The 27,085-nt window shown below is 43.5% G+C and overlaps 1 protein-coding gene across 1 annotated transcript in view; it reads left to right on the forward strand.

Annotated features, from left to right (window-relative positions):
* The window catches only part of ADAMTS17 (ADAM metallopeptidase with thrombospondin type 1 motif 17), a 203,565-nt gene that overhangs the window by 126,758 nt on the left and 49,722 nt on the right, over positions 1–27,085 (forward strand). Inside the window, exons 14-16 of the mRNA XM_068958707.1 lie at positions 1,112–1,239; positions 11,824–11,944; positions 19,925–20,005. Of these exons, the coding sequence (XP_068814808.1) occupies positions 1,112–1,239; positions 11,824–11,944; positions 19,925–20,005 (330 nt within the window). The remainder of the gene's footprint in view (positions 1–1,111; positions 1,240–11,823; positions 11,945–19,924; positions 20,006–27,085) is intronic.

A 27,085-nucleotide genomic window follows, 5' to 3' on the forward strand; every position in this document is an offset into this window, starting at 1 on the left:
CACCACACTCAGGGAGAAATAGATACAGACCCATACCAGCCTTGAGCTAATCATCTTCTGCACTCTGCTCAAGCTCTACTTTTGCAGGTTTTTGATTTCACTGGGAACTTAGAAAAGGCCTGTGGCGCTTAGTGTAATGTACTGGCAAACATTCCCTCTTCTGTCTGATGAGTACCTGCCTATGCAGAGCAAAACATGTTTCCATTTGAATGTCTATAGGTTCTTCCTTGGACGAAGTCTGCGAGTAGCAGAGAGTCAGCTCCAAAGGAAAAACGTTACGCTGCCTAAATATCTGTTACTTAGACACATGGTGAATGCAATCTGCAAACCCTGACATCTGCTGTATGCTGCCAGTTAATGACACGAATCTTTGAAAAAGCTTTCTTACTTAACTCTTTCTCTAGCTAAACCCAATAGCAGGTCTTCCTAAGTGAAGGCCTAAATATATAACATAGTGATTGCCACTGGTGTGGGTGAAAAATGCAGTTTTTCTCTGTCAAAGTATTTCAGATGAATTTGGGAGTGCCTTCCGCAGATATCCCAGCAGCCTAGTTTGGCAGAAATGTTTGTAGGACCACCAAGTATCGGTTTAAGGAAACAGTAGGTAATGTGTATGCAAAAGCCTTTCAAATTTATATACGCAAGTGTTCTTACTGGCAAACTGACGCAAGGAGTTAATTCAGTCCATCAAGAGCAGAAGTGGACTGGAGAATCTGTTTGTCCTTCTAAGATCACTTGATGTAGCCTGAATTTTGTCCGAGACGCCCACACAGTCTAATTAATAACCATTCAAGCCAGACTGCTGAGTGTTCCCTGTAGCAAACGCCTTCCATTCACAAACAGGTACAAAGAAGTATGCTGACTGAATGTTTTTTTGGTACGTGTCTTAAAAGACCAACCATATCAATTTAACCCTTTGATAGATATAACTAAGTGGGGAGACAACAGGCCTAAATTGAAAACTTCATGTTCCCTCAAAGATACGAAAGTCAATAGATGCTGTTGTACATCCGTTTATGCAGTGACTGCATTACATGGCTCAGTTGCCATTGCCTCAGGCACTTATTTGTGCTGCTCCTGAAGGAAGTTGCTTGTGTGTTTCTTTTTCCAGATAAGCCATGTGAGCTCTTCTGCTCTCCGCTGGGGAAGGATTCCCCTGTGCTGGTGACAGACAGAGTCCTTGATGGTACTCCATGTGGGCCCTACGAGACTGACCTCTGTGTACATGGCAAGTGCCAGGTGGAGTAACTTTCTCTTATTTCAAGTGTATGTTTAGTATGGGGTAGCTGTGTATGTCCTAAAAGAGCAGGCATCCGGCTGGCTGGGAGGCTGGGAGGCTGTCCTAGAGGTGAGAGAGGGCAGCCCTGTATTGCAAGACCCATTGCAAGCACTCCACAGCTCTTTTTTGATCTTAGAATTTTGATTAATGCCTGAGGTATGAGATTATCACTGAACAGCTGGGATCATTCAGTGATCACAGTCAGTTGTGTGTCATCAAATGGCTTGGGTGGGAAGAGAGTGGAAATCTGGCTTGCTTAACTGCTCCATTTTGGCTACTAGAGGAATCACTGGGAGAAGGCTTATGCTGCAGACTGGATTATAAATTGTTGCTAGCCTGTTACAAGTGTCACATTATCAGCATCATGGTGCTTTTCAGCTCTGTCTGGGGCCTATCTAGAAATACTGAGAAAATTTTGCATTACCAGTTGCTTTTTGGCTCCTGGAGCTGCATGAGCCAGTAGCTTCCCTATATAGCCTTACATCTGTGTGATTTTATTACCTGTATTACTAGGTGATGCCAGGCTGAGTTACTGTTAGGGCCCATCAGAAGTGTTTGAAAGGCCTGTTTCCCTTGCAGTAAGGAAAAGGTTCCCTTTCTCCCCCAAACTAGGTGATAAAGCTCCAAGCAATAGAGAATGTAGGTTTAGAGGAGCAAATCCTGCAGCCTGGAGCGCAGCCTAAACCTGTTGGTTTTTTTTTTTTTGCCTCTCATCTGCACTGTCCTGTGCTCAGGTCACAGAGAGAGCAAGCCAGAGGGAGCATAGGGCAGGCTTCCTTGGGCTGTCCAGCAAGGGGTGGTTGTTCCTACATGGACTAGCGAAGACTCAAACATGCTCCTTTCCTTTCATCTCTGGTCAAACAAGTTGACAGTGGAAACGTAGAGGACTGTCTCCAGGAGTTTTCAGATTATTTGATTTCCTTTTCCTGGAGTGAAGGTGCAATTGCCTGCAACCATTGCAATGACTATGGAACTGGAAGGAGGTGTCAGTCAGGGCACGGTAGAGAGATCCTTGTAATACAGCTCTTCCTTGCTGTTTGCTGGGCAGTGAAACGATTCATAATGCAGCACATTAAATGATTAGGAGCCTATCTCTTAGAGCTACTGTTTCAGATTCCTTGAAAATCCAGGTAGAGATGTGTAGACCCATACTAACTAGAAATTTAGAGTGTTGGGAGAGAGAAGGAAGAGAAGAAAAATGTCTAAATAAAGATAGTAAAGAACAGTTAGGATGGTTGTCGCTAGCAGCGTGTAGTGTTGGATTCAAGGTCTTTGTCATGGACACTATTGCAGGGCAGACGCTTGGTGGCTCTTCTCTCTCTGGTCCATGTAGCCTGTGTTCAAAATCTGCTGTCCACACATTAGTGATGTGAAAGACGTTTTCGTCAGGTACTGTAAACTTGCCAGTTCTGGATTCTTCCTGGCCGTTCTTTCTCTGCGTTTTTCCTAGTCTAGATTTTTATCCCATGCTACAAGTTCCTCTTTTCCCTATTACGCAGCCTGTTGTATCCACCAGAACAGCTTTATAGCCTCACCCTTTGCCTCCACTAACTTCATTAGAGTCGTGCTGGTTTGCCCCAAGGGGCACAAGGCACACCAAATTTGGCATTAGTTCTGATTTCTGTCATCTAGTGAGCAGTGGTTAAGAGCTACCAATTTGTATTGCTTTGAGCTCTCCAGGCAGGGAGATAAGTGAACACCATATTCCCATAGGATTAGGAGAGGTTTTTGGGACACAATATGCATTTACTAATAGCAGTGCAATGAGATAAAGCTTTTCCACTTATTTGGATTGAATTTTGCACTGCTGCAAGAAACACTTCTCACCATTTCCTGTCAAATAGCAGCTGAAGAGGCATGTTTAATTCAGCCCTTCTAATTTGTTCAGATTAAGAATCTGAACAGCAAGTTTCTAGGGAGCCAGCAGAGGGGTTTGATTCTTTACATGCTCTTTAATACTGAGTGCCCTGCATGGAGCCAGGTCTGTGGTGGATCCCAAGTTACTTATTTTTTCCCTATTTTCAGCTGTATCTAAAAAAACTGAGAAATCTATTAATAACCTGTTATATTAAGGCCAGCTGCACGCCTCCAGCTGTGTGCCATTGACCATTGCTCTGGGCTGGCCAGCTTTGCTGCTCCAGACGTTCAGATCAGCCACAAACAGTAAATCAGACATTATGGCAAAGCATGTTTTCTTCTTCCAGTGAGGAGCAGTAGCCAGCTCCCCTCCAAATGAAAACCTTTATGAGCGCAGAGCTTTGGAGGTACCTCATGAAAAGCAAATTGCGCTCTAACTCGGGGGCAACTGCCTTAAACTGTGCAGAGAGGTGATGACAGCTGCAGAACATTCAGTCCGTTTGCATCTGGCTGAGAGAAAATGCAAAATGATCAAATCAAGCGGAGCAGATTTGAAAGCCTCGTGAACTCATTTATAATACTCTTCTGCATTATATGCAGTTTAGTGCTGAGAATTGCTGTGTGTAACTGTGTACCCCATTTACCACAGATGCTTGTCTAACTAGCTGCCTATTAAACCAATTTAATCACATATTCATTTAATTACTCTTCTCCTCATTTCTTTATCCAGTGTATACAAAGCCTTGAAATGAGCATTGCAGGGGTCCTGGAGAAGAGAATAAGTGCTGAAATCGGAGGGTGGTATTACTGTTATTTAATTTTCTTGCTTAATTCTTCTAATTAAAGGCTTTCAAAGGCAGGAATGACCCATTTCCAATGTAATAGACATTTGCAGAAACCATCACCTGCAAACACCATCATCCAGGAAATGTAATAGCTCTTTTCCCTTCACCGGTAGATGCTCCGGAATGAAACTCATGCATCCTTGTTGGAAAAAGGAATGTAGATGAACGTGGCAAAGAAAAAACTGTTCTTGCCAGGTGAGAGGGATTTTGAGAAGGGAAGCAGCAACAGGTTCTTGGAGCAAGTCCTATAAGTCTCAAAATACCCTAACTGCAGACAGGTGCCAAAGAGGGAGAGTCTTTAATTGCAGTCTGTGAATTTATCAGAGTTTAATTTGAAAGCTGTGAGCTGAGCTCACACTGAACAGCGTGAACAAAGCCTTTTGGTGTCAGCCTCACCATCCCTGAAGCAAAGCCATCATAAGCAGAAACGTCCCTCTATTTACCTCCTGCAATTGAAGGCAGTGGGAGTGAATACACTTGGTTAATACTGTGCTCATGCACAGAAGCACCTAGAGAAAGAAAAGCCAGCTCTAGAATTAGCGCACGGGCTCCTAGACCACCTAGGCTTTTTATGAAACTACTCTTTGTCTTTGAGACAAATCATAAGGTCTTTACTCAATTTTATCCTGTCCTTATTTAGAAGGGTTGTCTTTGAGGCTGAACATTTTCTTCTTGATAGTAATAGAAGCGTGCCAGCATGAGGACAAAATAAAAGCTGTGTAAGAGCTTCAGGAGTTCATCTCAAAATTGAGGACAATGCTATAAAGTTGTCACTTTAGTAGAAACATTGTAGGATAACAATGACTGCACTTACCCCTACTGTCTCCTGAGCAAATATAGACGCCCTGTTGAATGCATACACAGGGCTTTGACCTTTTCTTCTTGAAAGGCACATAGTCTTCTAGCAAGGATAATTCATTTTCTCCTGGGGTTTTTCAGAGACAGAAAATCTGTAACAGGCTAGAGAACAGCAGCAGTCTCATTAATCTGATGATGAGGAAAATGAGTGCAGCTGTAGGCTTTGCAGCCTCTCCTCTCACCTGCCTTCACAAAGCTTGCTTTTTCTAGCACAGACGTTTCAGTCATGATGAAGATGGGATGGGACAGTGCAACCTGCAGCTCTGATTGCTTTTATCTTCTCTTATTTCTCTTTAAGGGACAGCTGGCTTTCAGTGAGAAGATTCCCTGAGATTTTTGTTCTCTCTCAAGCCTGCTTGGCATATGTTTCTCACAGAGTCGACGTTCATGGTAGCAGTGCAATTTCGAACATCTTCCAGTTTCTAAGATATTCCCAGTTCTTTGTCCTGTTTGTGCTGCTAATGTTAGCACCAAACTACTGGCAGAAGTAGTACTAAAAGAGGTGTCAGATGTCACACAGCAGTGGTATGGGGAGAAAGACAAGCTGCTTTGCTGACTGTTACGATGCACATAGATGACTTTGTGCCGGCTCCTCTCAAAAGGAGGATTAGTCCGAGACTCATGATAGCATGAAAGAACTTTCTAATGGGGACTACAGATTGTACAGCAGGGTGTAATCCAAGGTTGCTTTGAAAACATATCCTGTACAGCAGAACCTGGCTGGAGATCAAAGGCAGTCTTTGCTGCGATTTAACAGTTTTAAGATGTGAAGATGTTTTGGCTCTATCTGTTTTTCTCAAGAGCGTTTTGCCATGTCACGGCTGCTTTTAACGTGTTGGTGAATCTACAGTACATTCACTGATGACAAGCCACGAACTAGGCTCTCCTGGCACAGCAGACATATTACACACTGACTTTCTTCTAAAACCAGTTGTTGTGGAGTATGAAAGGCAAGCCTAAATTTGAAACTGGACACATTTTCAGAAGTAGTTTTTCCACGTTAGGTAAGCAGAGTGTCAGGAGAGGGCCGCAATGAGCAGAGGAAAAATTACAGTTGTCTACCAGACCAGTTGTTGGCAAAAAACTTTTCTGCGTATTAGGTACCAACTTTTTGGTTTTGATTGATGCATGGAGTTTTGGCTTTACCTCCTCACTTGAGTATTTTCCATATGTTATTCGTACTCTTGCATTACAAACTGTGGTACAAGATGTTCTGGACTGGATAACTTGTCTCCACACAACAGCTTGGTTTAGTGCTGCACTTTGGTTAATTATTCAGTGCATGCTCGCAAAGTCCAGGAGGGTTATTTGAACTACAAATACCTGTTGTATAGTTACCTTTTTCAGTTCCTGGGTCTGTAGCAATGTAATCTGAGGCCTAGAAAGAACAGCAGGGCTTTTGGTGAATAGAGGGTAGCAACAAAAAACAAGACTTGGTTTGTCAGTATCTTACGACTTTTTTAGGGTACTTTTCAGTGGGATAGGGGAAAATAATGGTGCTGTTTTCCTGCTATTCTTCTTTTGTGTTAACCCACGAAGAACATGTCATAGCCATTTCATTGTGTTATCCACCTAAGAGGCTTTAGTTTTTACTTGTGGCCATAACAGCCGAGAATCCACCAGGAGGGAGGCTATTGTTACATCATGTCCTGATAAACATGCCTTCTTTTCACATCTAGAACTCACATGATAGATGCCTCTTTTTAAAGACTGGGCACTTGATATAAAATCTGGTGGTATCTGCACCTTGTTGGCATTTGTACAAATCAGAGCAGAGGCAGGGTGAAGTCAGGTTTGAGGGTATCAATTCAGATGAAGCTGGTTTGGAAGAAGCAGAGAGAAGTAACCACAGAAAGCAGCCAGAAGCAAAGGAGTTCCTGTGATATGAAAGATCTCCGGGCAGGGAAGGACTTTGTAGTATTTGCATGCTCATATAGCATGCTCTGGTGCCAAAATCCAGGGATTTTGACAACACAAACCTTCAGGTTCTATATATGAAAAGGTGGATCTATGTGTGAAAGGGGGAAGGATAGAATAATTGTATGTAGGATCCCCATGAGCTACTAGAGGATCTAAACACAGTCAGTAAGTGTAATTGCTTATCTAACGCAGATAAGATAATGCAAATATAAAATAGGCAGTGCCTCTCTCCTGTTCCAGCAGAGCTGCTCTGATTGAGATAGAATCTGAAGGCTCAGGAAACGACAGGACGGCATTTTCTGGAGTAACTTGTACATGGACTCCAACGCGTAACACAAAATTTGCAGTGGAACAGAAACAGAAGTGACTTGCAGGTGAATTGCTCGAGCAGGGATCTAGGCTAGCGCTCGTGTACGAATCCTGTTAGACACACACAATCTTCTACAAGGGCAGTCTTGTTTAAAGCAAAGAAGTGAGAATTCTCATACCCTCAGATCTTAATGTTGGTTGCTCATATATGTATATTTCTGTTTTATGTGCTCCATCCCTTGAGGTATTAGTGAACACTGGATATCGTGGACAAAAAGTTGGCAGTACAGATGAATCTGTCATAACCAGCATGGTCTGTACATGATTAATTTGTAAAATGGCACATGTTGCATCAATATTTATATTTGATCCATTGAGACAGCTAGTTAGTTCAGCATATGGGAAGCATTAGAGTTTTGTGAGCCTACAATGTCATTTCTTACACAGGGTGGGTGTATATAACAAAAATAATTGTGTTTATGTAGCAAAACATACTCACACAGGCTGTATCAATTGAGCTCTCGCATAGCCATTCAAAATACAAATAAAGATATCATTAAAAAATACCCAAGCAATACAGAAAATAGTTCACACACTGAAGAATCCAAATGATGTGCATGCAGAAGAGTTTTCCTATGCTGGAGCCAGCAATGACGGAAGCTGGAAATACCACCCAACAAGCAGTATTTTCAAATGTTTAATTATAAGAATGAGAAGGAGAGGAAGGGAGAGAAGGAAGGGTGGACTGAGATATCAGCTCGGAGAGAATGAACTTTAGGCCTCTGGCTCAGCAAACATGCCAGTTTAATGGTCAGTGGATATTTCTAAAACATGGTGTCAGAGTAGGAGACTGCCTGGCTGGAAGGTCATTAAGAAGCCCATGGATGGATGGGCTTCGTGACCCTCTTTGCTCAGGACTTGAAGACCCAGAGGATTAAGTCTCCTGCCAGCACTCCTGTGTTTTAATATTGGCAAGAGACCAGCTTGAGTTCAAAATAGCTCTTACTTGTCCAGTTGATGCTGCTAACTACTGCTGGCTTTCAACCACCAGTGTAGGCAGGAGCTGGAACTCCTGGGCAGTGTTAACACCACTCCCTTTGCAGATATTGTGGATGTCACTGTCTGACTCGATGTAAGACGTTGCAGGGAACTTCCAAGAGTCGAAGAGAAGGGCTGACACTGGCGAATCTACCCACGAACTCCCCCTGATGAGCCTGTATAACCCTGGTGGTTATACCAAGCCAGCTTTTCATTTTTTCTCCTTCCCTCTGAACGCAGAAGAGCTCCGGGTCTCAAATGCCCTGCTCTCTCCTTAGCAGATCATATTGGTAAATATGAGGAAAAAAACAGAAGCAAACCTGCTTCCTTTCTCCTCAGCCTACTCGAGAGTGATGGTTGTGAAAGTATCCAGCTATACTGAATGGACTGGTCCATGCATTCAGTCTGCTCACCTACAGGATAATGGTTGGGTCAGGAAACACAAGGTTGTTATGTGCAAGGTCTTTCATTCCTGAGGATGTCCAGCTTCCCCTTCTACGCTTCTGCTTCTTACTAAAAAAAATCTCCTTACCTTGATCAGTGTGCTGGACTGCCCAGTATGCAGGAAGCAGCACAAAACAAGTTAGAGATGGTAAAAATCAAATAACTCCCTGGAGTTATTTGGGATTTAAGGGATTGTTTCTGTGCTGTGAAAACTTGCCTTTTGAGCAATGTGACTTGGGCTTTGCCCTTTGCATGCCACTAATTAAGTCCTCACATCTTTGAAATCCTCCTGTAGACTGAGAAAGGCTACATATATTTCAACCATTGACAGCATAATACAACGTGGCAGTGAGAAGCTGCTGATGTACAGACCCCACCGATCCTCCCCCCCGGGCTGGTGGGGCTTAGTGTTCAGCGGTGCCTCTGGCCCAGTGCAGTGGCTTTCTCACCTAGGAGAAACCTGGAGCTGCCCTTCTGCGACTGTGCCCTACAAATCCCCCTGCCCCATGGAGCTGACATGCATCTCAGCGCTCAGTTTACATCTTTCCAGTCCATGGTCCAAGGGCTGCTGGAAGATCCTTTCATCCCAGGAAGGGTGTTGCAGGTTGTGTTTTACTTCCTCGTCCTTCCAGCTCTCTCTCTTCCCCCTTATCTCTTGTTTTCTGGGCAGCAGGGTTTTCAGCCTGTGAAGTTTTCAAAGCATCCAAGTGACTGAGGTGGTCAGTGTAAAACGTTTCTAAATGACTTTGGAGCTTTTGGAAATCCACTGTCAAATCTTAGGAAAAGCTGTTTCATTATGTGCCATTATTAAATGCGCTTTTACTTTGGAAATGATTGGAAGGCTTGGGAAGGGGGAAATGAGCTCTGATGTTTATACAGACAAGAGTAAAGTGCTTCCAAGATATTTTTTCCCCCATAAAGTAGCAAGAACGCACTGATTTTCATCTTGAAGCCAAGAAAACTGTTTTATTCTCTTACAAGTTCTCCTTTGTAAGAAGCCATTTCCTGGCCCATATCCAACAGGGGCGTTAATTCTGAAGAACTGGACTGACAGGAAAAGTTTGTCCTGCAGAGGGTGGGTGCCACAGGAGGGAATATGTCAAGGGCCATTCCCCCTTCCTCCACTCCCAGGGAGCTGGGGTGAAGATGAAAGGCAAAAAACAGCAAAGCAGGTGATTGCTAACACCTTGCTCTCTGCCTGCATCCATTACAGTCCTGCAGACTTCTTACATAGTGCTGGGAATAAGTGTGGTTCAACACTTATAATATTCCCATTGTTAATTTGTATGCTTACACAATGCTAATAACAATGGAGTACAATGAAAGATAGCACAAAAGCCTTAAATTAAATGCAGCCTTTCCAGTATCTCAGCAGGGTGGCAGGCAGGCATATATTTCCAGCTGCCTTTCAGCAATGCCATTAATAAATCATATTTATTTTCCTGGAAGGAGAACTGCTGGGACATCCTTCTGTTTTGGGGGCGGAATCACATTCAATATCCCTAAATCATTGTTGCACATGAGTGTGAAGTTTAGCTTTGAGAATTGCAACTGCCAGAAACTCCACGATCATCTTCCTGCCTTACTTCACTTCCCACTACTTTTCTGTAGTTCTTGTCTATCAATTTACATGCTGTTCTAGTTAATAAGCAGCATTTCCCTTGTATGTACTTACATATTTGAGGATAATCGTCCTTTCTCAGCGTTTGTCTTTCTCTAATGATTGACTCAGACAAATGCTGCACCAGAACATGTCTGAATTCTGAGAGTCTTTGCTCCCTGGAGTTCGTCTGGATTTAAGGAGTGGAGCATGTCTTTTGAAACGAGGGAAAGGTTTGAGTTCAGGTCTAAGTTACATTGCTTAGATGTGCGCAGTCTCAGATAAACAAGTTTCCTTACTTGAGTTCTCTTAATCTTTCCCCACTTTCCTTATTTTTCAAAATGTTTGTTATTTTGATTTTTCCTTAAGATAGCTCTCCAACTTTCCTCTGGCTTTATTTTAAGAAGTCAGGAAGGGAGAGAACCAATAGCCTTGTTCAAAGAATTATTATTAGTGACAGTCCCACTAACTCATTTGCCAAGAAATTGTTTACCTACAGAGAATAAATCTTTAGCTTATTTTTAGCTGGAAAATCTCTGCTAATAAAATACATAATGCAAACTCTTATTTCAATAGAAATTTATGCTCCAAGATGGAGTTGGTGGTCATTCTGAGTGTCTTACATGAAAAGAGAAAAATGTACACAAAATAGTTACAATAATAGTATAATGCCTGATGGTGTTAAAAATTTAGCCCTGTCAGCCTATAAATGGCTTGTGAGTGAGTAACATTACCGTGACAATCTCTGCAGCTACAGGGAAAATGCTATGACTATTCTGGTAATAACTGTCTGTACAAGCAAAGCTGCTGTTTTTTATTGGTAAGCAGTTTAGGTTGGTAGAGAAAATTATGAAAATGCCATTTTAAATGAAGCTTTAGGAGAAAACATTATATGTTTTTTACAATTGAATGTCTAAACTTCATACAATGCAAGCATCTGAAAAGCTCATAATTATATAAGCAGTCTTACGGTACAGGTTGGCCAAATTTGAACATGATGTCCTGCTTCCATGTAAGTATTTGTGCGTTGTGGGTATCTGGAACCATTCAATTAGTGAGAGCTTTTTTCAGTTATTGCAAAATGCAATCCAAACTGAGTGTTGGACTCCCCATTAAGATCCTGATCCAAAGCAGAGCTTCTTCAGTGAGCACCACGTTGGAACTTGCACTCTGCATTTTTACATGAACAGCACTCTGAATTTCTATGTGGGGAAGGGCTAGGACCAGGACTCAGGTTACTTGGGTTAATTTTCCAGCAAAGTTAAGCAAGCCACAGTTTTCTCTTCTCTAAACTAAACATCATGGTAGTAGTGGTCCTTTTCACTGGGGTGCCTTTGAGCTTCTCAGATGGAAAGTACTATACAAACATGAAACATTGTTTGAAGCGAATTAGTGTGGATTAGTGCAAAATCTCTGGCGATGTCTTGAATAACTAATATTTGTTGAAACTCTTCAGTTAAGTCTTCTGAGTCAAAGTTCACACAGGTAGTACTGGGCAAAGGGGGTTGCTGAATAACCAGCTCAGCAGTTTCAAATGAGTGCTGCCCTAATTCATAGCATTCTCTTCCCATTCAGGCTTTCGGTCAAGTGTTTATCTGAGTCTTGACCTCAATGTTTAGAGATATTTTAATGTTGCAAACAAAATAATGGGGACCTCTGGTTGTTGTCATTAGAAAATTGGCTGCGATGGAATCATTGGCTCAGCTGCCAAAGAGGATCGCTGTGGAATCTGCAGTGGTGACGGCAAAACCTGTAAAGTGGTGAAAGGCGACTTCAACCACACCAAGGGGATGGGTGAGTAACCCTCAGCAGCATTTCAGTGCAGTAGAGACTTAACTGCTTGAGGAGAATTAAAGAGAGGTAGTGGTAGCTCTTCTTCTTGGGTGGTATTTGACTCACCTGCTCTAGAAGACACATAAGTTGGCAGTTGTTCCTCTAAAGTTTTATGGGTTTTGACATAGGTGACCATAAATGGTTCTGACTGTTCAGGAAGTTTTACTCTTGCAGACAGTAGGTAGGGGATCTAGCACCACTGATTTTCCCAATTTCTGACCAGTGTGCTCTCAGGAAAAATTCTGTGGAAACATCCAATGAGGAATGGTTTCTCTTCAATAGTTTTCTCTTTGAGTAACTAACTATCTAAGGATAGATAATCAGCATTCAACCTTATCATTTCCTGAGCCTCTTTTCAGCTAGTGAGTTGGAAGTGCTGAGAACTTCCCGGGATCAGGCCTGATGGGGCTGTGCAGCTTCCGAAATTGTTTCTCATTTGAAAAACAAAATCTAACTAGGAGCACAGAGCAAAACCTGACTTGATTCAAATGTGATATTCTCTCTGCTTCTTCTTCCATTGCCCAGATACCAGCCATTGCCTCAGTTTGAAATTCAGAATGCGGTGATGTTTCTCATTTTCAGCGCTACTAATGTGGTTGATTTTAAATAAAAGAGACGAAATCATAGTATCCTCTCCAGTGGGAGGAACGATTTCAGCACCATCTTTGAGCTCTCTGGGAGCTCAGAATGATGTATGTTGTATGTTCCAGATGATTCATGTTATAATCAGGATATCTCAGCTTAATGAGAGAGACATCCCCTCTGAGTATTTTTACTGACACCCTGCCAGAAATAAGTAGTACAGGGTAAAAGAACAGGCATAAGACTTTGCCCTCTCTTGTTACACATGAATGTATGTACAGCTTTGTGTTTGAATTAGTCTTTGTTCCAGAGTTTCTCTTCTAGCCTTCTTGAGAAACCTGTTATCACTCATCCTAATTGGGCAAAGGGAAGGAAATCCAGATTTGGGACTTGCAAGCTGCTATGGGAGGAAGGAATTGTCCAGAAAAAATGGCCTTTCATTTAGTGAATGCAGAATTGCCATTTCTACATGCAGGAATACATTCAATATGTGCTACTCCAGGACCGAATTCAGCAAAGCACATAAAGATCTCTTTTAAGCACACACTTCTGTTCAATTGGTTACTAAAGCAGCACAAGTGCTTAGCAGCGTCCTTGAATCAGGGTCTCAGCACTGAAGTCTGGGGCTCTGATTCTCTTCATTGATCTCTTCCTCTGCACCCTCCTGATCAGTGGAGCCAGCTGTGACCAGTGACCTCCTCTGAGGTATGGGTAGGATTTTCCACCTCCATGGCTACTTTCTGGGGCACGCTTGCGTTGCTACGTTGCGAGGCCAACCCATGGGATGATTTCCAGCATTGCAACTTTTGACTACATTGCCTCAACTAGCTTCTACCTACTTATGGCAAGGAATCTGCATTCGGTGCAAATGGTGGAAAAGGTTTGTCATTTCCATGGAGAAAACTATTCTCGGTATCTGTAGCATGTCTTAAAGCTGTTCATGAACTTTGTAGTTGCTCCTGAAGAGTAGCTACCTTTTATCTTTTCCAACCAGACTACAAAACATCTTACACAGATAAATATGAAATTTTTGGGTCACTGCCAGGAAATGACACCAATTTCCAACCAGAGCGGCTGCTTGGGGGTATTAACTTTACATGGCTGTAGGAACAGAACAGCCTCATCTGGTTAACTGTTTTTTTGGCAGCGAGGACGCTACAGGAGGCACTGACCCCCAGTGCCCATATGACCTAAGGGGAAGAGAGGGCTGACTGAATCATGGTCAGTGTTACAGTGTACAAGCATGTATAGATCCTTATTCTTTGCTGACCATCTCGAAAGAGCAAACTTGTCAAAATGTTGCTGTGTCAGTTCCTTCTGCTGCTTAAAATGCTTCCACCTATACCCATCTGACAGAAGTTAAAAGATAATGATTTTTTAGCATTATAATCGCATGAACATTTGTTAGATGTTTTGATTTATTGATTAATTTTAAAGGAAATATAGGGCAATTGAGATTACACAATGCAAATATGGTAGCAGATGCAGGGTTTGCATGTGTAAATGATTGCACGAGTCCAAGTCAAGGCCAACACGCTGCGTTAAGTATGCTGATTTATTGCAGAAGAGAATAGCCATCAAATGTCAAGACACTGATTGTTAAGAAGTGCTATCTGTTTTGGGAAGCCTTCTGCATGTGGGGCTCCACTGACAGCAGGATTTATCCCTGTGTGTCCTGTGATTGCAAATCATGTTGTCAAGCACCATTTAACTGAACTAAACCCATGCCAACTCCTTTCTGTTTCTTAGTAACCAATAGTCATTGTAAGAAGGTTTCCACCTGTGTGATGGCAAAGGCAAAGGCTGTTCCCAAGTGTTTCTCCTGTAAGATGCTTGAATGCTGTTTGCAGTGTCATTGGGTGTTGGTGACATCCTTTGGTGTTGGTTCTTTGTCTTCTTTTGTTTGGATTAGGTGGGGAGATTAGTATCAAAAGCCATGGATAAACTTCAAATCCTTTTACTATTCAGCTTGGTTTGTCAAAGGTATCAGGTACAGGTCCTTTCCTTTCAGAAAAGTTATCTGGGTGAAAGAAAGCTAAATTTGTATTAACCCAGTGAAAAGTGCTAGGTCCGTTTCTTTTTTCCCAACATGATTTCACAGATTTTGTAAGATTCTGCCACCAGGTAGGGCAGGGTGGTGGAACGTTCACAGTGCCTCAGAAGAGATCCTGCAGTTGAGATCTTACCAAGTCTGATGCAGGGTAATCCCGCTGTAACTGGATTCCGTTTCTCTTTTGGAGAGGAGATCAAAAACCTTTACTTGTGACACTAAACATCACATACACTTACGTGTAGCTGTCTGTCTGTCGTAGGCCAGCTAATTGCATTGTTTAGACTGAGGTTTATTTTTGACTGACTGACAGCATGCCCTGTACCTATTTCTGCAAAATAATTAGAAAAAAAAATACGAACTTGTTCTGAAATCCATCTCTGTTTACCTACCCCTGTCACTCACAGTACAGGGCACCTAGAACTATAGGATAGCTCCTCGGCTCATAACCTGTTTACTGATTTATCTCACTGGCTTCTAATAAGATACCTGTCCAGACTCTGAGGCTCTGCCTGTAGTACTCGGAAATCTACTTTAAGAATGAGGTGTTTTCCTACTGCATCTTGTCTCTACTGATTTTTCTCAGTAATGGGAAGATTTTCATTGCTGCCCTTTGCCTGTGATCCAAAAGAAAGACCACACTTGTTTGTTTGTTTGTTTGTTTTTAGTGGCAGAACATAGTAAAATGAGACATGCCATTTACTGTGGCTAGAACTTTGGGGACTAAAGAGAGTCTTTACTAGCGATTTTTTTAAGATGGTTAAAGAGCAGGCTTTTTAGTTTGTACTTTGCTTAACCAGCATATATTTAAAAGAAAGAAAGGAAATATGAACAATGGTGCTGTAGTGCTGGCTAAGAACATCTTTAGCCAGCGCAAGAAATTCTCTTCATGTCAATAGAGTGTACATCTAAATGATGAGAAAATAGAGCCCCATGAATAACTCTCAGAGTGTCTTAGGAGGGTTTAAGCAGAGCATATGGGACAGAAATTATGGCAACCAACCTCTCAGCAATAGTAGGAGGCTTTGAAATCTGTCTGTGGCTTCCCTATGAAATGATTTTCTTCCAAGCCCGCTATCCCATGGCTGGAAGTGGGCAATGATGGGTAGGTGCCTGTGGAGGAATTAATCTCAAGCTAATAGCAAGTGAGAATCATCGCAATTTTTGGCTGCTCAGAAAATGAACATGTCGTTACTAATGGACATTTTTCCACATCCCTGTAACAACTGGCAATCACCAAAAGGTGCAAAGGTGGGAATGGTCATGGAGACCCCTTTAGGGAAGCTGTGTTGGCCCTCTCCAGCAGGTAGATAATACAGCCTGGGTTCCTCAGCTACCAACCTGAGACCTTGCATCAAGGCATTTTTTGGAAGTCAGATAATGGGATGAGCGCTGTTGACTTTCTCATGCCCCAACTGTCATGTGTGTACAGGGGAAAGATATGAAGGTACAGTGCCCAGAGCTCAATACTTTCAGCCATGGGATAATTTCTCCTTTACCCCTGAGTCTGCGTTTCTCCTTTACCTCTGACTAAGCTCTGAACCAGGAAAACAGTTTTATAATAGAACAGTGACGTTCTGAAATTCACACTACGCTTTCTCTTCTTTCTGGGAATAATAACGATGGCTAATAATGGATTTTCCTGTGTGAGCTGCCTTCCTATTGCAAATCTCTCCAGTATTTAAATGAAGATACAGTAGCCGCTGTTCACATATTAATCTGCTTGATGACAAAGCTACCTCTTTGTTCTGATGTCTCTCCTAATATGAGTTACACCATATAATTTGTATCTAGGATTTGCTTCAATCACTGTCTTACATTCCTGAGACACTGATGTAATGCAGATTATCCAGAAAGATTGGTGTGTGCCAAAGTAACTGTTCCCAAGGTGGAGTATACTACATACAGCACTATAAATTATCAAATAATGAAGTTCTCCTGTTGTACTTTCAAAGCTTCATCTTAACAGGCTGATTTATGGGTGAAATTACTAGAAGTACTGCCTGATAGTTGCCAAATCTCATCAGTCTTTAACCAGTTCCTCATTTAAAACAGAACTTTAAACCCAACCTTGCAAACTCCTGCATTGCAGACAATTATCCTAAAACCTAACAGATCTTTGAGAGTCCTTGACTCTGAGCCAAGACTGAGACTTTTTTTTGGTCTTGCTAGCTGACACTTGATAATCTTCCTGGCAATCTGCAGTTACGGTTTGCTTAGTAAAACGTGCCTGGAAAACAATGGGGATGTTTTCTGGTGCAGTTATCTCAAAGATCAGGAATATTCTGTGACCAACAGCCTGACCTTAGCTGTATGCACCAGACTGGAGTGGTGATAGCAATCTGAGTTTGGGCCTGTGGCAAAGCTGCATGGATGGTGTATTTAGTATATTTGCGGTAGGATTTGACCGCTAACTCGCACAGTCTTGCTGGAGATGATGACTAAAAGTGTCAAGGCACTTCCATGGGACATGCCCAAGAATTCTGCTTTGTCTCTGAACGGACAGTTCAGATCCCTGCAACTGCAAAGTGGTTCACGGTTCGCTAAAGGAAAACTAAAGGTCAGCAGTCGGGTTTGTGCCACATGAGCGCAGTGAGTTAGCATAGTATGTTTTTTCTTATTCAGGAGCTGTGCATACAACCCCCCAAAGCCATCAATCAGGATTAGAAATTACATGAGGAGAAAAATCTGGTACGAGACCAAACTAAACAGTCTCCAGAACTAATACCCTATTAATAGCTTATACTCCACTATTTACCATTGTAAAAAGTAACGTGAAAGTCAGCTTTTCCACGTGGTGTTTCTCTCATGACACAGTGATGAAATGAGAGTGTATTTATGGCACTAGCCGAACCTCAAGCACAGCTCCGCAGCTTGCTCACCTCTAAAGCAGTGTGACACACTCCTGGCTGTTGCGGGGTCAGGGGGCAGATCCAAAGTTCGCTGAAGTCAGTGCTTGGCTTTCCATAAGATCAGTGTAATTTTGTATCTAACCCCTGCATGGTTTAGCTTTGGGCATTTGTATCTGGCATGTGATTTAAAGATAAGTAAGTAAATAGTCCTCTAGCAGGTATGTTAAATTATCTGAAACTTGGGCATATTCCAAAGTGGATTCCTAACAGGGGTGTTCAGGTATGTCATAGGGCCTGTTTCAGCATGATGGACTGTCCTTAATCACACCTTTGCGGGATGCTCACGTCTGGTGGTAACTGTTGGTCGGGTTTATGTGCAGATGCATGGGGGGCAATGAGGGTGTTTCGCTCCTAGAATGCTCTGTTTGACTGTAATTTAGTATCTCAGCTGATGAAAAAACAACTCCCAGCAATGTCTAGAGTAAAATCTGACATCTGTTTGCTTTGACTTTATAACAGATTTCACTACTGCCTTAAAAAAATGACCCTGGAAGTAATAATTGTGCCCACTCTGTAGTAGCAGAGGGGAGCGCTATTGCTCTGACCTCTTTACAGCGGTGTGGTTTCCAGCCCTGCTCTCCCTCTCTTTCTGTTTTTCCTGCAAGGGATGACTGACTGTTTCGGAAAGAACCTGGTCGAGGGAGAAGTAAATAAAATAATAAACTAAATAAGGAGGAACAAGTGTAAAAAGAGCTGAGCTGAAATGGCAAAGGAAAAGTTTAATCCAAAACAATGATCGGGGAAGGAGGGAGTGTTTCTGGGCCAAATCAGCTTTGTATCCAAAGCACCTTGCAAAACCTGAGTGATGTGATCGGGCCTTATTCACAGGACAGGAAAGGGGCTGAACCCCAAAACCCCACCTATCTCGCTCCATTTTATGATGCTGATAGAACTACTTAGTACTGAGATGCATGAGGCTGTCAGCATCCTCCTTTGTGGCCCCTCATATCCGTGTAGCAAAAGCATGGCCATTCAGCAGCATTCGTCCCTAAAAAAGCCCCCCAAATGTTGCTACATGCTAAAGGATTCACTGCTCCTTACCCCAGCACTTCTCCAACCCATCGGTCTTGAATGGCCCCAATTTCCATAAAGGCAGGGCTGACACTGAACAGCCTCACACAGTCTTTTAAAGCAAAGAAGGGAAGAGGGAACATACAGAATGAGCTATTTAACCTCGAAAAGAAAAGGGAGAGCAATAATCCAGATGAGGTGCCAAGTTATACACTGCAAAGTAAATTGGGTGGCCAATTAGAAAGAATCAAATCATGGTCGTAATAAGATTAGTGTCATTTACAGGGGCCTGATTCAGAGTGCAGTGAAGCCAGTGCCTGACTCCCAGGCCTTTGAAATGGCCCTAATGCCCCTCAGATTTATAGTTTAAAGGCACCACTTCCACCCTGTGGAACAAGTACGTAACTCCAGATGGCCCTGTGGTGGGGGAAATAGCCTACATTTCCTTATAGCTCCTAATTATTCTTTGTGTTATTCTATGAGTCAAAAGAGGTATAATTACATCATGTTGCTGGTTGTTGAAGGGAGCATGAAGAGGCCAAGAGAATTTCAGAAAGATAAAAACCAAGAGAATTCTATAAAAATGTGATGGGGTGCTATAAAAACTTCCCTACCGTGTCAGAGCGTCAGATGCTCAGATGGTCCAATTTGGCGTGAGCTGTTGCTGGTGGGGTTTAGAGGTGATTGGTAGTCAGCCCTGGAGAAACTTTCAGCTCTGTCGTTGAAGGAAATCTGAGCCATGGAATTCTGTTTAGCAGGCGAATGCAAGGAGACGGTTAACCATAAAATCCTATAGAATTGTTGTATAAAGCTAGTGCGCAAGTGAAAGCAAATTTCTTCTCCTCAATTTTCCCACTGATTCCTGCAGTTTAGTTTTAGCTTTGCCCAAATGTTTTATGGAAGAGGGACCATAACTGATACCGATCACAGCCCCAAGAAGGTTTTTCTGGGAAGGGAAATCAGGAGCATCTTTTGGAAACAAAATTTCAGATCACGCATGTCTTGTTCTGTAATGTGCAGCGTTGTTCCTGACAGTAACGCTTTGCAGGAGCTCTGAAATGGTCCTCCTGCATCTTTGTCAGTACCACAGAAAAGCCAGGCTGATGGAAAAGGGAGCAAACCTAATTAGGCCCAGGCACAAGCCTGAAGTCACAATTACGCCGCGCACATGCATTTCTCTCCCTCTTCTCAGGCCGAAGTGATTAGTCACAGCCATGCAAGTCACAGCAGTGAAACTTGGCTGCCACAGTAGGGGCTGCATTTGAAGTGTTTCCCACCATTCCCCAACCTGGGCAGGAGTTGATTTTTCTTGGTGAGATACTGAATGAATGATTCCTCTGGCTGTCTGTGGGATGCTCTCATCCATCTGCCCTTTTGTTACCATAGGTTACATCGAAGCAGCTGTGATCCCTGCAGGTGCCCGGCGGATCAGAGTGGTTGAGGATAAACCTGCTCACAGTTTTCTGGGTAAAAAGACAAAAAAAAATGTTTTAATTCAAAACTCAGCTCTGTTTTCTGTTAAAGTGGCCCCTCTCTAAATGACCCATAAGATGATAGGTTTGTTGCTGTTGCTTTCATTCTTGTTGCAGTCGCTCCCTGCTTTGGTAACTTGCTTTCATGATGCTGGTTTGATGTGAAAATACATGACACTTACAGGCCTGTATACAAGCCCAAAGGACCACAGAATATCATATATGGACAGCAGGGTTCCCGAGCAGCACGTGCCACACAGCTGCCAGGAGCGCACAGCGCTTTGGGAGGCAGTGGGAAAGACAAGAGTGCATTTAGAGACAGGAGCGGCAGGGCTACAGACAGACAGATCCTGCGCTCAGCTCAGGCTGGATCAGATGCAGGACGTGGCCGCTGATATCCCTTGATAAGCTGATTGTGGAGTTGCCTGCGCCATTTCCTGCAGCAGCAGGTTTTCACTTGATGCCGTACCCAAGACTGGATCCTGCAGTCCGAGATGGGCTAGTTGCAGCCTCTGGTCCACTTGCCTATATTTTCTCAGGCCAAATAATTGGTTTAATTCTCTTCTCATTTCTATTTCTGCAGTCCCCTTGAGGTGAACAGGCTTCCTGTTCCCCTTCACCCTTTTCTGGGTAAACAAAGTTTTAGCCCTTGGTGAGGGCTTAAATTTGTATGTGTTGTTCTAGGGCATGAGCTGTGAAAAAATCTGTTGTCCAGTTATCAGCCACTCAGGTTAAGGATTGGATGGGCGTTTGGAAAATGCAGCTAGTCATGTTGCATCAGTCAGCCTGATTGTCTGCCTCTCATCTCAACCATTAAGATGTTTCTTATGTCATTTCTATGATAGATGAAGGGCTTTATCTCCAGTCTACCTCTAGAGATACCAGGTCATAGAGGTGCTCATGTCTCATTGCCCTGAATTCTCACAGGAAGCCTGTGGCAGAGCAAGGAGTTGAAAGAAGGTTGCTCAAGGCCCAAAACAACACCCCACACATTAAAACGTTCTTTGCCCACTCTGAGCAGCATGGTCACACATTGGGGAGTTTCTTCTGCCTCTCTTAAATTCGTCATGCTATGCAGCTATTCTCTGTGGGAAGAGAAAGAGATAAGGGAAAATCCCCCAAGGTCATTTACACTTAGTGGACTTCTGCCACTTGTAGGTCCCTGCATTGTCAAACCCAGGCATTTCTCGCTGTTGATAAGTTCATTGACACATGATTTTTCTCCTTCCTTATCAAACAGCGTTTCAGCCCTTCCTCACACTGATGTCCTCGTTGCAGCGGTTGGTACAGAGGCATGTTCCAGCTCTCCCCTGTCCCTCAGAAGTATCACGTACACACTGGCGCTGTTTTCACTTGTGCCTGTTTTGGTTCTCCCAAAGTGAGCTTCTCACACTGGAGACATTGCCAGGTTTTAGGGTACAAAAGCACTCTGAAAGATGGGATTTGTTTCCAGGCCTGTCGTAGGACCTGTGAAAGGATAACAAATCTTTTTGTCCTCCTCCGTTTTGCAGAAGGAGAAACTGAGGTGCTATGATTTGCTCGTGGCTGCACAGTGAGTCAGTAGCAAAGCTCAGACTAGGACCCCTGGTTTCTAATTTCCACATGTCTTCCTTATAATCCTCCTCCTCTTTGCAGCCAAGAGGAGATGTCAGTATCCGGTAACAGGATATAGGATGCTGCTGAAAACATTTACAAAGTGATTGTGTCTTGACGATTTCAGATCTAGTGCTAGTAGTTTTCTGTCTTGGGATGCTACCAAAGCTGGCAAAATCACTGGGAAAGATCCTTCTCTTCTCTATCTCTGATTCCAGCTCCAGGGGGAAAAAAAGAGGGTGAATCCTGTCGTTCAACTGCCCTTGGGTTAAAGCATTGGCATTTGTGCCACTTCTTGGTAGGAAGCAAGTATTGCTGCTGCTACTATTTCTGCTAATGCTGCAGCCAGACTGCTGGGAGAGGATTACGCCTACATGTAAGATGTTTGACATAGCAAAGCACTGATGGAACAATGAGAACCAGTGTTTCCTTGGACTTTGCAAACATTCTGCTTTCTGGAAGCCAGCCTTTTTGTTTGTCTTGGTGGGATTTGCACAGGGTATTTGTCAAGGGCTCGTGCTTTGGCAGATCGAGAATCTGAGAGCTAGTACCTGCTAGTAGCTGTCCGTTGTGACCATGTAACCTTGACTTGAGCAGATATCTCTCCGCTGGGTGGTAAAAATCAGAGAGCAGAATTTGGCCCTGCCTGCATGACAGAGATAATAATTCTTGTATGGTTCTTAGTCCAAAAGTTGAACCCAACAAGTGGTAATCTGGTCATTTTAAAGCTTCTGAATACTTTCAGCCCTTTGATTCATGGTCAGGAACCAGGAGAACCTCTCTGAGCTTTCCAAAGTTTTCTCTTCCCAGGAACAATGGACACAAAGAAAGAGTAGCTGAAGAACAGCAACAGGAGTGCTCCAGCAAGACAAAAAAGATGACCAAGGGAACTAAATCCAGTCACTCTCATAGGCCACAAGATGTATTGTAAATGCAGGTCTGACTATGGAAGCATTTTCTATCTCAATTACACTGACAAAGTTGAGCCTAATCAAGCCCTGTTTCCACTCAGGTGCAGTGTTTTGGAAATGGGCCCAGTGTAATTTGGAATCATTATTCCCTGTGCTGGGAGCTGTGCCTGAAGAATTTCCCTTCACCTACAGTCAACCTAGGCTGGCTGGCTTGGCTGGCTGTAAAGCTTAAAAACCACCGTGAGCAGGAAATGCCTCGGCAGTTTGTGTCCAGAGGCTGGGAAGCAGGCTGGAGGGACCAAGGTGAAAATAAAGATCTGACTAGATGCCAGGTTTAGAAATAGTCAGATTGGTCAGTTCCTGTCTTCTAGCCAATGAGGAGAAGAGAAGTTATGGGTTGTTGTTGGGGTTCCTTTTCCCATAGCTGCCCTACTTTACAGCTTTGAGCCAGAAGATAGCCTGGAGATGTAAGAGCAGATGCTTGCTACTTCCTAAATGAAGCTGTTGCTCCATTGGTAGTTTGATAGGGCTGGCTATTATTAACAGTTTTTATGGAGGCACTCCCATGTCTGAAGTACTCACAGGCAAAAGAAGCATGGGAGAGAAGTCGGAGAGAAGTAGCTCCTGAGAAGGGAAATCGGATTATTAACAAGCCCACACTGTGGACTTTTGTTCCTACCAGGGGCTGTAAATACTGAGAGGGAGCATGTTGAAGCGCTTTGGACTGACCATCAGAGAACACAGTTGTGTTGCCCTGTCTCTGTTCCAGAGTGCTTGCTCTGTGTGCTAACCAGACAGCCCCTTGCACGGTTGGGAGGAGGGAAGAGCTGTGCTTCCCTACCTCATTGGAGGCATAGGATACCAAGAGAGCTGCAGCTAGGCATCCAAAGCACAATAAGTCCTTTGGGTGCTAGTTTAAATTATTGGGAGAACTGATTGACAAAAAGAGGCTCATAATTGCTTCCCTGCTTGGGCTTTCCCACCACAGTTAGATGAGTTTTGGCGGAGAAGACTGAGTATCTCCTGCTCCTGAGTCTAAGAGATGCTGGGCAAGTGTTTTCTCTGTTGGATGCTTTGCTTACTCTCCAAAATGGGAGTAAAGATACTTGCTGTCCTCTGCAAGGTGCTATTGCAGTGCTTGGATGAAAAACACAGCATTCAATAGGTTTAAAAGGCCCTACTCACCCTGTTGAGTTCAAGACTATCATGTCTGCTCTTCAGCAGAGCCAGGCCTGCAGTAGCTGTGTGCAGCACCAGGCATGGGAGGAATAGCAATAGCCTATGTCTAAGAAACAAGGGGATTTTATAGTTGCAGTGTAGATGCCTACTGACAGGGCACTTGCATGGAGTGAAGACAAACAGTGGTGAAGACATTTTGGCTCAGATACTTAGCTGAATCTACAGCGTAACTCCTGTCATCCAGAGCAGCCTCAAGCGGTGCCTTTGAGAACAGGGCTATTTCTAAACTCTCCTTCTGCTTGTTGCCTTAGGGATCAGTGCCTGCCGCTATCAAAATCAAAGCTTTCTCAGAAGAAAGATCACCAAAGATTAAACATTCTGGTTTCATCAGTGAGCTGTCTTACTTTGATAAGGTGGAACCAGAGCCTAGTTTTAGCCACGCAAGCTCTCATAGACTGTTTTGAGCACATGCTTTGGTATCTTTACATGTCAGCCATGCTGCTGTGGATAGTTTTATCTCATCCATAGCTTTGATTGTCGTGTTCAGGACTGCTCAAGGCGAGCGTGATACCTGCTTTGATCTGCCTGGAAGCCACTGGGCTTTGGCAGTGGAAAGCAAGCCTGCTTCAGAAATCTGTCTGAAGTTGGCAGAAGGCACTTTGTAGACTGGGAAGCAAACCGGAAAGAGAAGTAAGCTGCAGACAGAGTTATATTGCTGTAGCGTGCAATACCAGGCCGTCATCATACACCGTAGTCTACAGGCCAGAGGGAGCCTTTCTCAGAAAAAACATCCCCCCTACACAGATCCTGTTCCTTGGGTGGAAACTGTAGCTGCAGCTTCCCTTCATCCTTGCTTTAGAGACTTTGGACAGCCCCTCGTGGGAGCTTGAGGGCTGTCAGGAAGATTGCATGCAGCAGGATAGAAACCACCTTTCTCCAGTAGCTCCCCAGGGTGCAGACCCTCTCAGAAAGGCGCACCCAGGCACAGAGGATATTGAGGCCTTCATTGCTCCGGACTTCTCCAGAGGTTAGACACTATGGATGATACTTTATCTGTAAATTAAATGTGCTCTGAAAAGCTCCTTGGCCCCGAGGCCACTTATCACGGAGCATCCCCCATATGGGCTGCCTATGTACTATTTATCGGAAAGTTCAGGCTGCTGACCCATGCTGGGAGTTGTTTGGGAGAATTCTAGTTGACCTGGGCTATGAAGTTCACCAGGGACCATTTTTACAACATAGAAAAGGGTGTCCCTGTGCCTGAGAACAAGCCTGGGCACTGGAAATGGAGGAGTACCTTTCGGTAGTGTCCTGTGCTAGATGCTTCAGGTGTATCTTCTCACCTTCTCCAGCCCATCTGGTATCTATGGAGCCAGGCACTCGTCATGTTGAGCTAAGCAGAACAGTTTTTCAGGAAATCCCCTAAATGGAAATCTGGCAGGGATTTTCTTCCTCTTAAACCTCCTATGAGGAAGGGAGGAGCTGGCCTCTTGCTTCTTGAGGGACCCTTTATTGTACTAGCTGTATAGAAGGTGTTAAACGTGTGCTAGCCAACCATAAGACAAGGAGAGTCTATACAGAATAGTCCAGTATCGCTGCAAGCACTCCTCAGAGTTAATTAGACCAAGCTGGTAAGTCAGTGTGGTGCTGTGGGCAGGAGGTCCTCTTCTTCATCTGCTAGGCATGGTATGGAATTGTACATAGCCTAAAGCATGGCTAGAAGGGTTTGTTGGCTTGTTGTGGGGACTTGGTCCAAAGGAAAGACAGTGGGAGATTTTCTTATTGACTTGAAGAGGTTTTAAAGCGACCCCTCTTACCTTCTCCCAACACGCTCACGTGAAAGCCAAGGTCTTACTTTTAACTGGAAGAGAATAAAATAGGCTTGAAAAGCTAGAGGTTAAGGAAATAACTTGGTAAAGGCTTAGCCAAGAGACACAGTAAACCTTGAACTGAGGAAACCCGGTAGCTGAAAAACACACAGGCTATTCTGTCTGACATCTGGGCAGATTTGATCCGTGGAACATGGATCTCCACAAAGGGGACCTGGGACTTTCTCTCTGTTAGAACAGGGCCTGCCAATTTTCTCTTCCCTCAGCACATCACACAGACATCTGAATAACTGTGCTTCCCTTGTAATGTGGAGAGCATAGAAATCCCTAAATGACCCACACTGACATTTTACAGTAATACGATGTCTTCACGGCTGGAGTTGCCTTTCAGTGTTTGAAGAATTTCAGGGATGCTGATGCAAGAGGTTTTTCTGAAAGGAAAGACATGATACTTGAAGTATCTTTCCTTCTAAAGAGTCATCTTACTGGGCTTCCTTTGTGCCTCAGGGCTTGCTTTGTCGTTCTTGCTCACATGCAGAGGCACTTTTTGGCCGCAGGGTTGTGGTTCTGCAGCAGCTCCAGTTTTGCCTGTGTCTGAAGCTTGTGGACTCTGGAAGGAGGGTGGCTGTGGCAGGCTGTTCATTGCCTGCTGTTGTTTTTCATCTGCGGCAGGCTGTTCGTTGCCTGCTGTTGTTTTTCATCTGCACCTGGCTTGGTTACATCAAACCTAGGGGTAGACAACGTCTCACCTGCTTCTGCCTTTTAGGGTAGGTAAGGCTGATACCTTAGGCTTAGGCCTCAGGCAGTATCCTGAGTGCAATCTCCATTTACTTCTGCTGTAGCTTTATAATGTCTCTGCAGTTTCTTACCTGGCAAAAAGCCTCTAGAGTAATTTAGAGCAACCTATGGGCCACTCTGAATTATGCCAGTAGCTAGTGCTTGCAGATTGGAATATTTTGCCCTCCAGGCTTGAGCAGAAGGTGGTATTAAGCTGATCTGCCAAGTTCGTATTCTGCTCACTAACCAGTGTTCTTCCCTTTATAACCTGATGAAAGCTAAATGTTGGCCTGTTCAGTGTTTACATTATGGAGTGCATGCAAACGGCAGAACAGCTTCCTTTTGTACTTGCAAATCTTCACATGTTTTCATGATGATTTCACTGATGTTTTCTCAAGGAAAAATTAGGAAAATACTATTTCAAAAGATCATTCTGCTTGGAAACTAGAATAATTGTGAAGTTATCTTGCTGTATTTGGAAGGAGAGTTCAGAGGTAAATGATCTATGAATTTTATGTTAATACTTGAAGTTCTGAATATGTTTCATTATTTCCTATCCAAATGAGAATCTTTGCACCCAACTGCTGCCAGACTTTAACTGATCTCAGGGTGGGAGGGAGGTCTATGTACAAATATGCACATCTTGCCTTGCAAAACAGGCTTCTGTTTACAGCCGTGGATGCTCTCATACTATTTCACCCTAAGGACCAGTTTCAATAGCCGTGAAAATGTAACAGAACAAGTGTGTTAAGTATTCCATCAGTAGTATCTTCAAATCATTCTCAA

Source organism: Struthio camelus, chromosome 12 (genome assembly GCF_040807025.1).
Source record: "Struthio camelus isolate bStrCam1 chromosome 12, bStrCam1.hap1, whole genome shotgun sequence".
Lineage (NCBI taxonomy): Eukaryota > Metazoa > Chordata > Aves > Struthioniformes > Struthionidae > Struthio > Struthio camelus.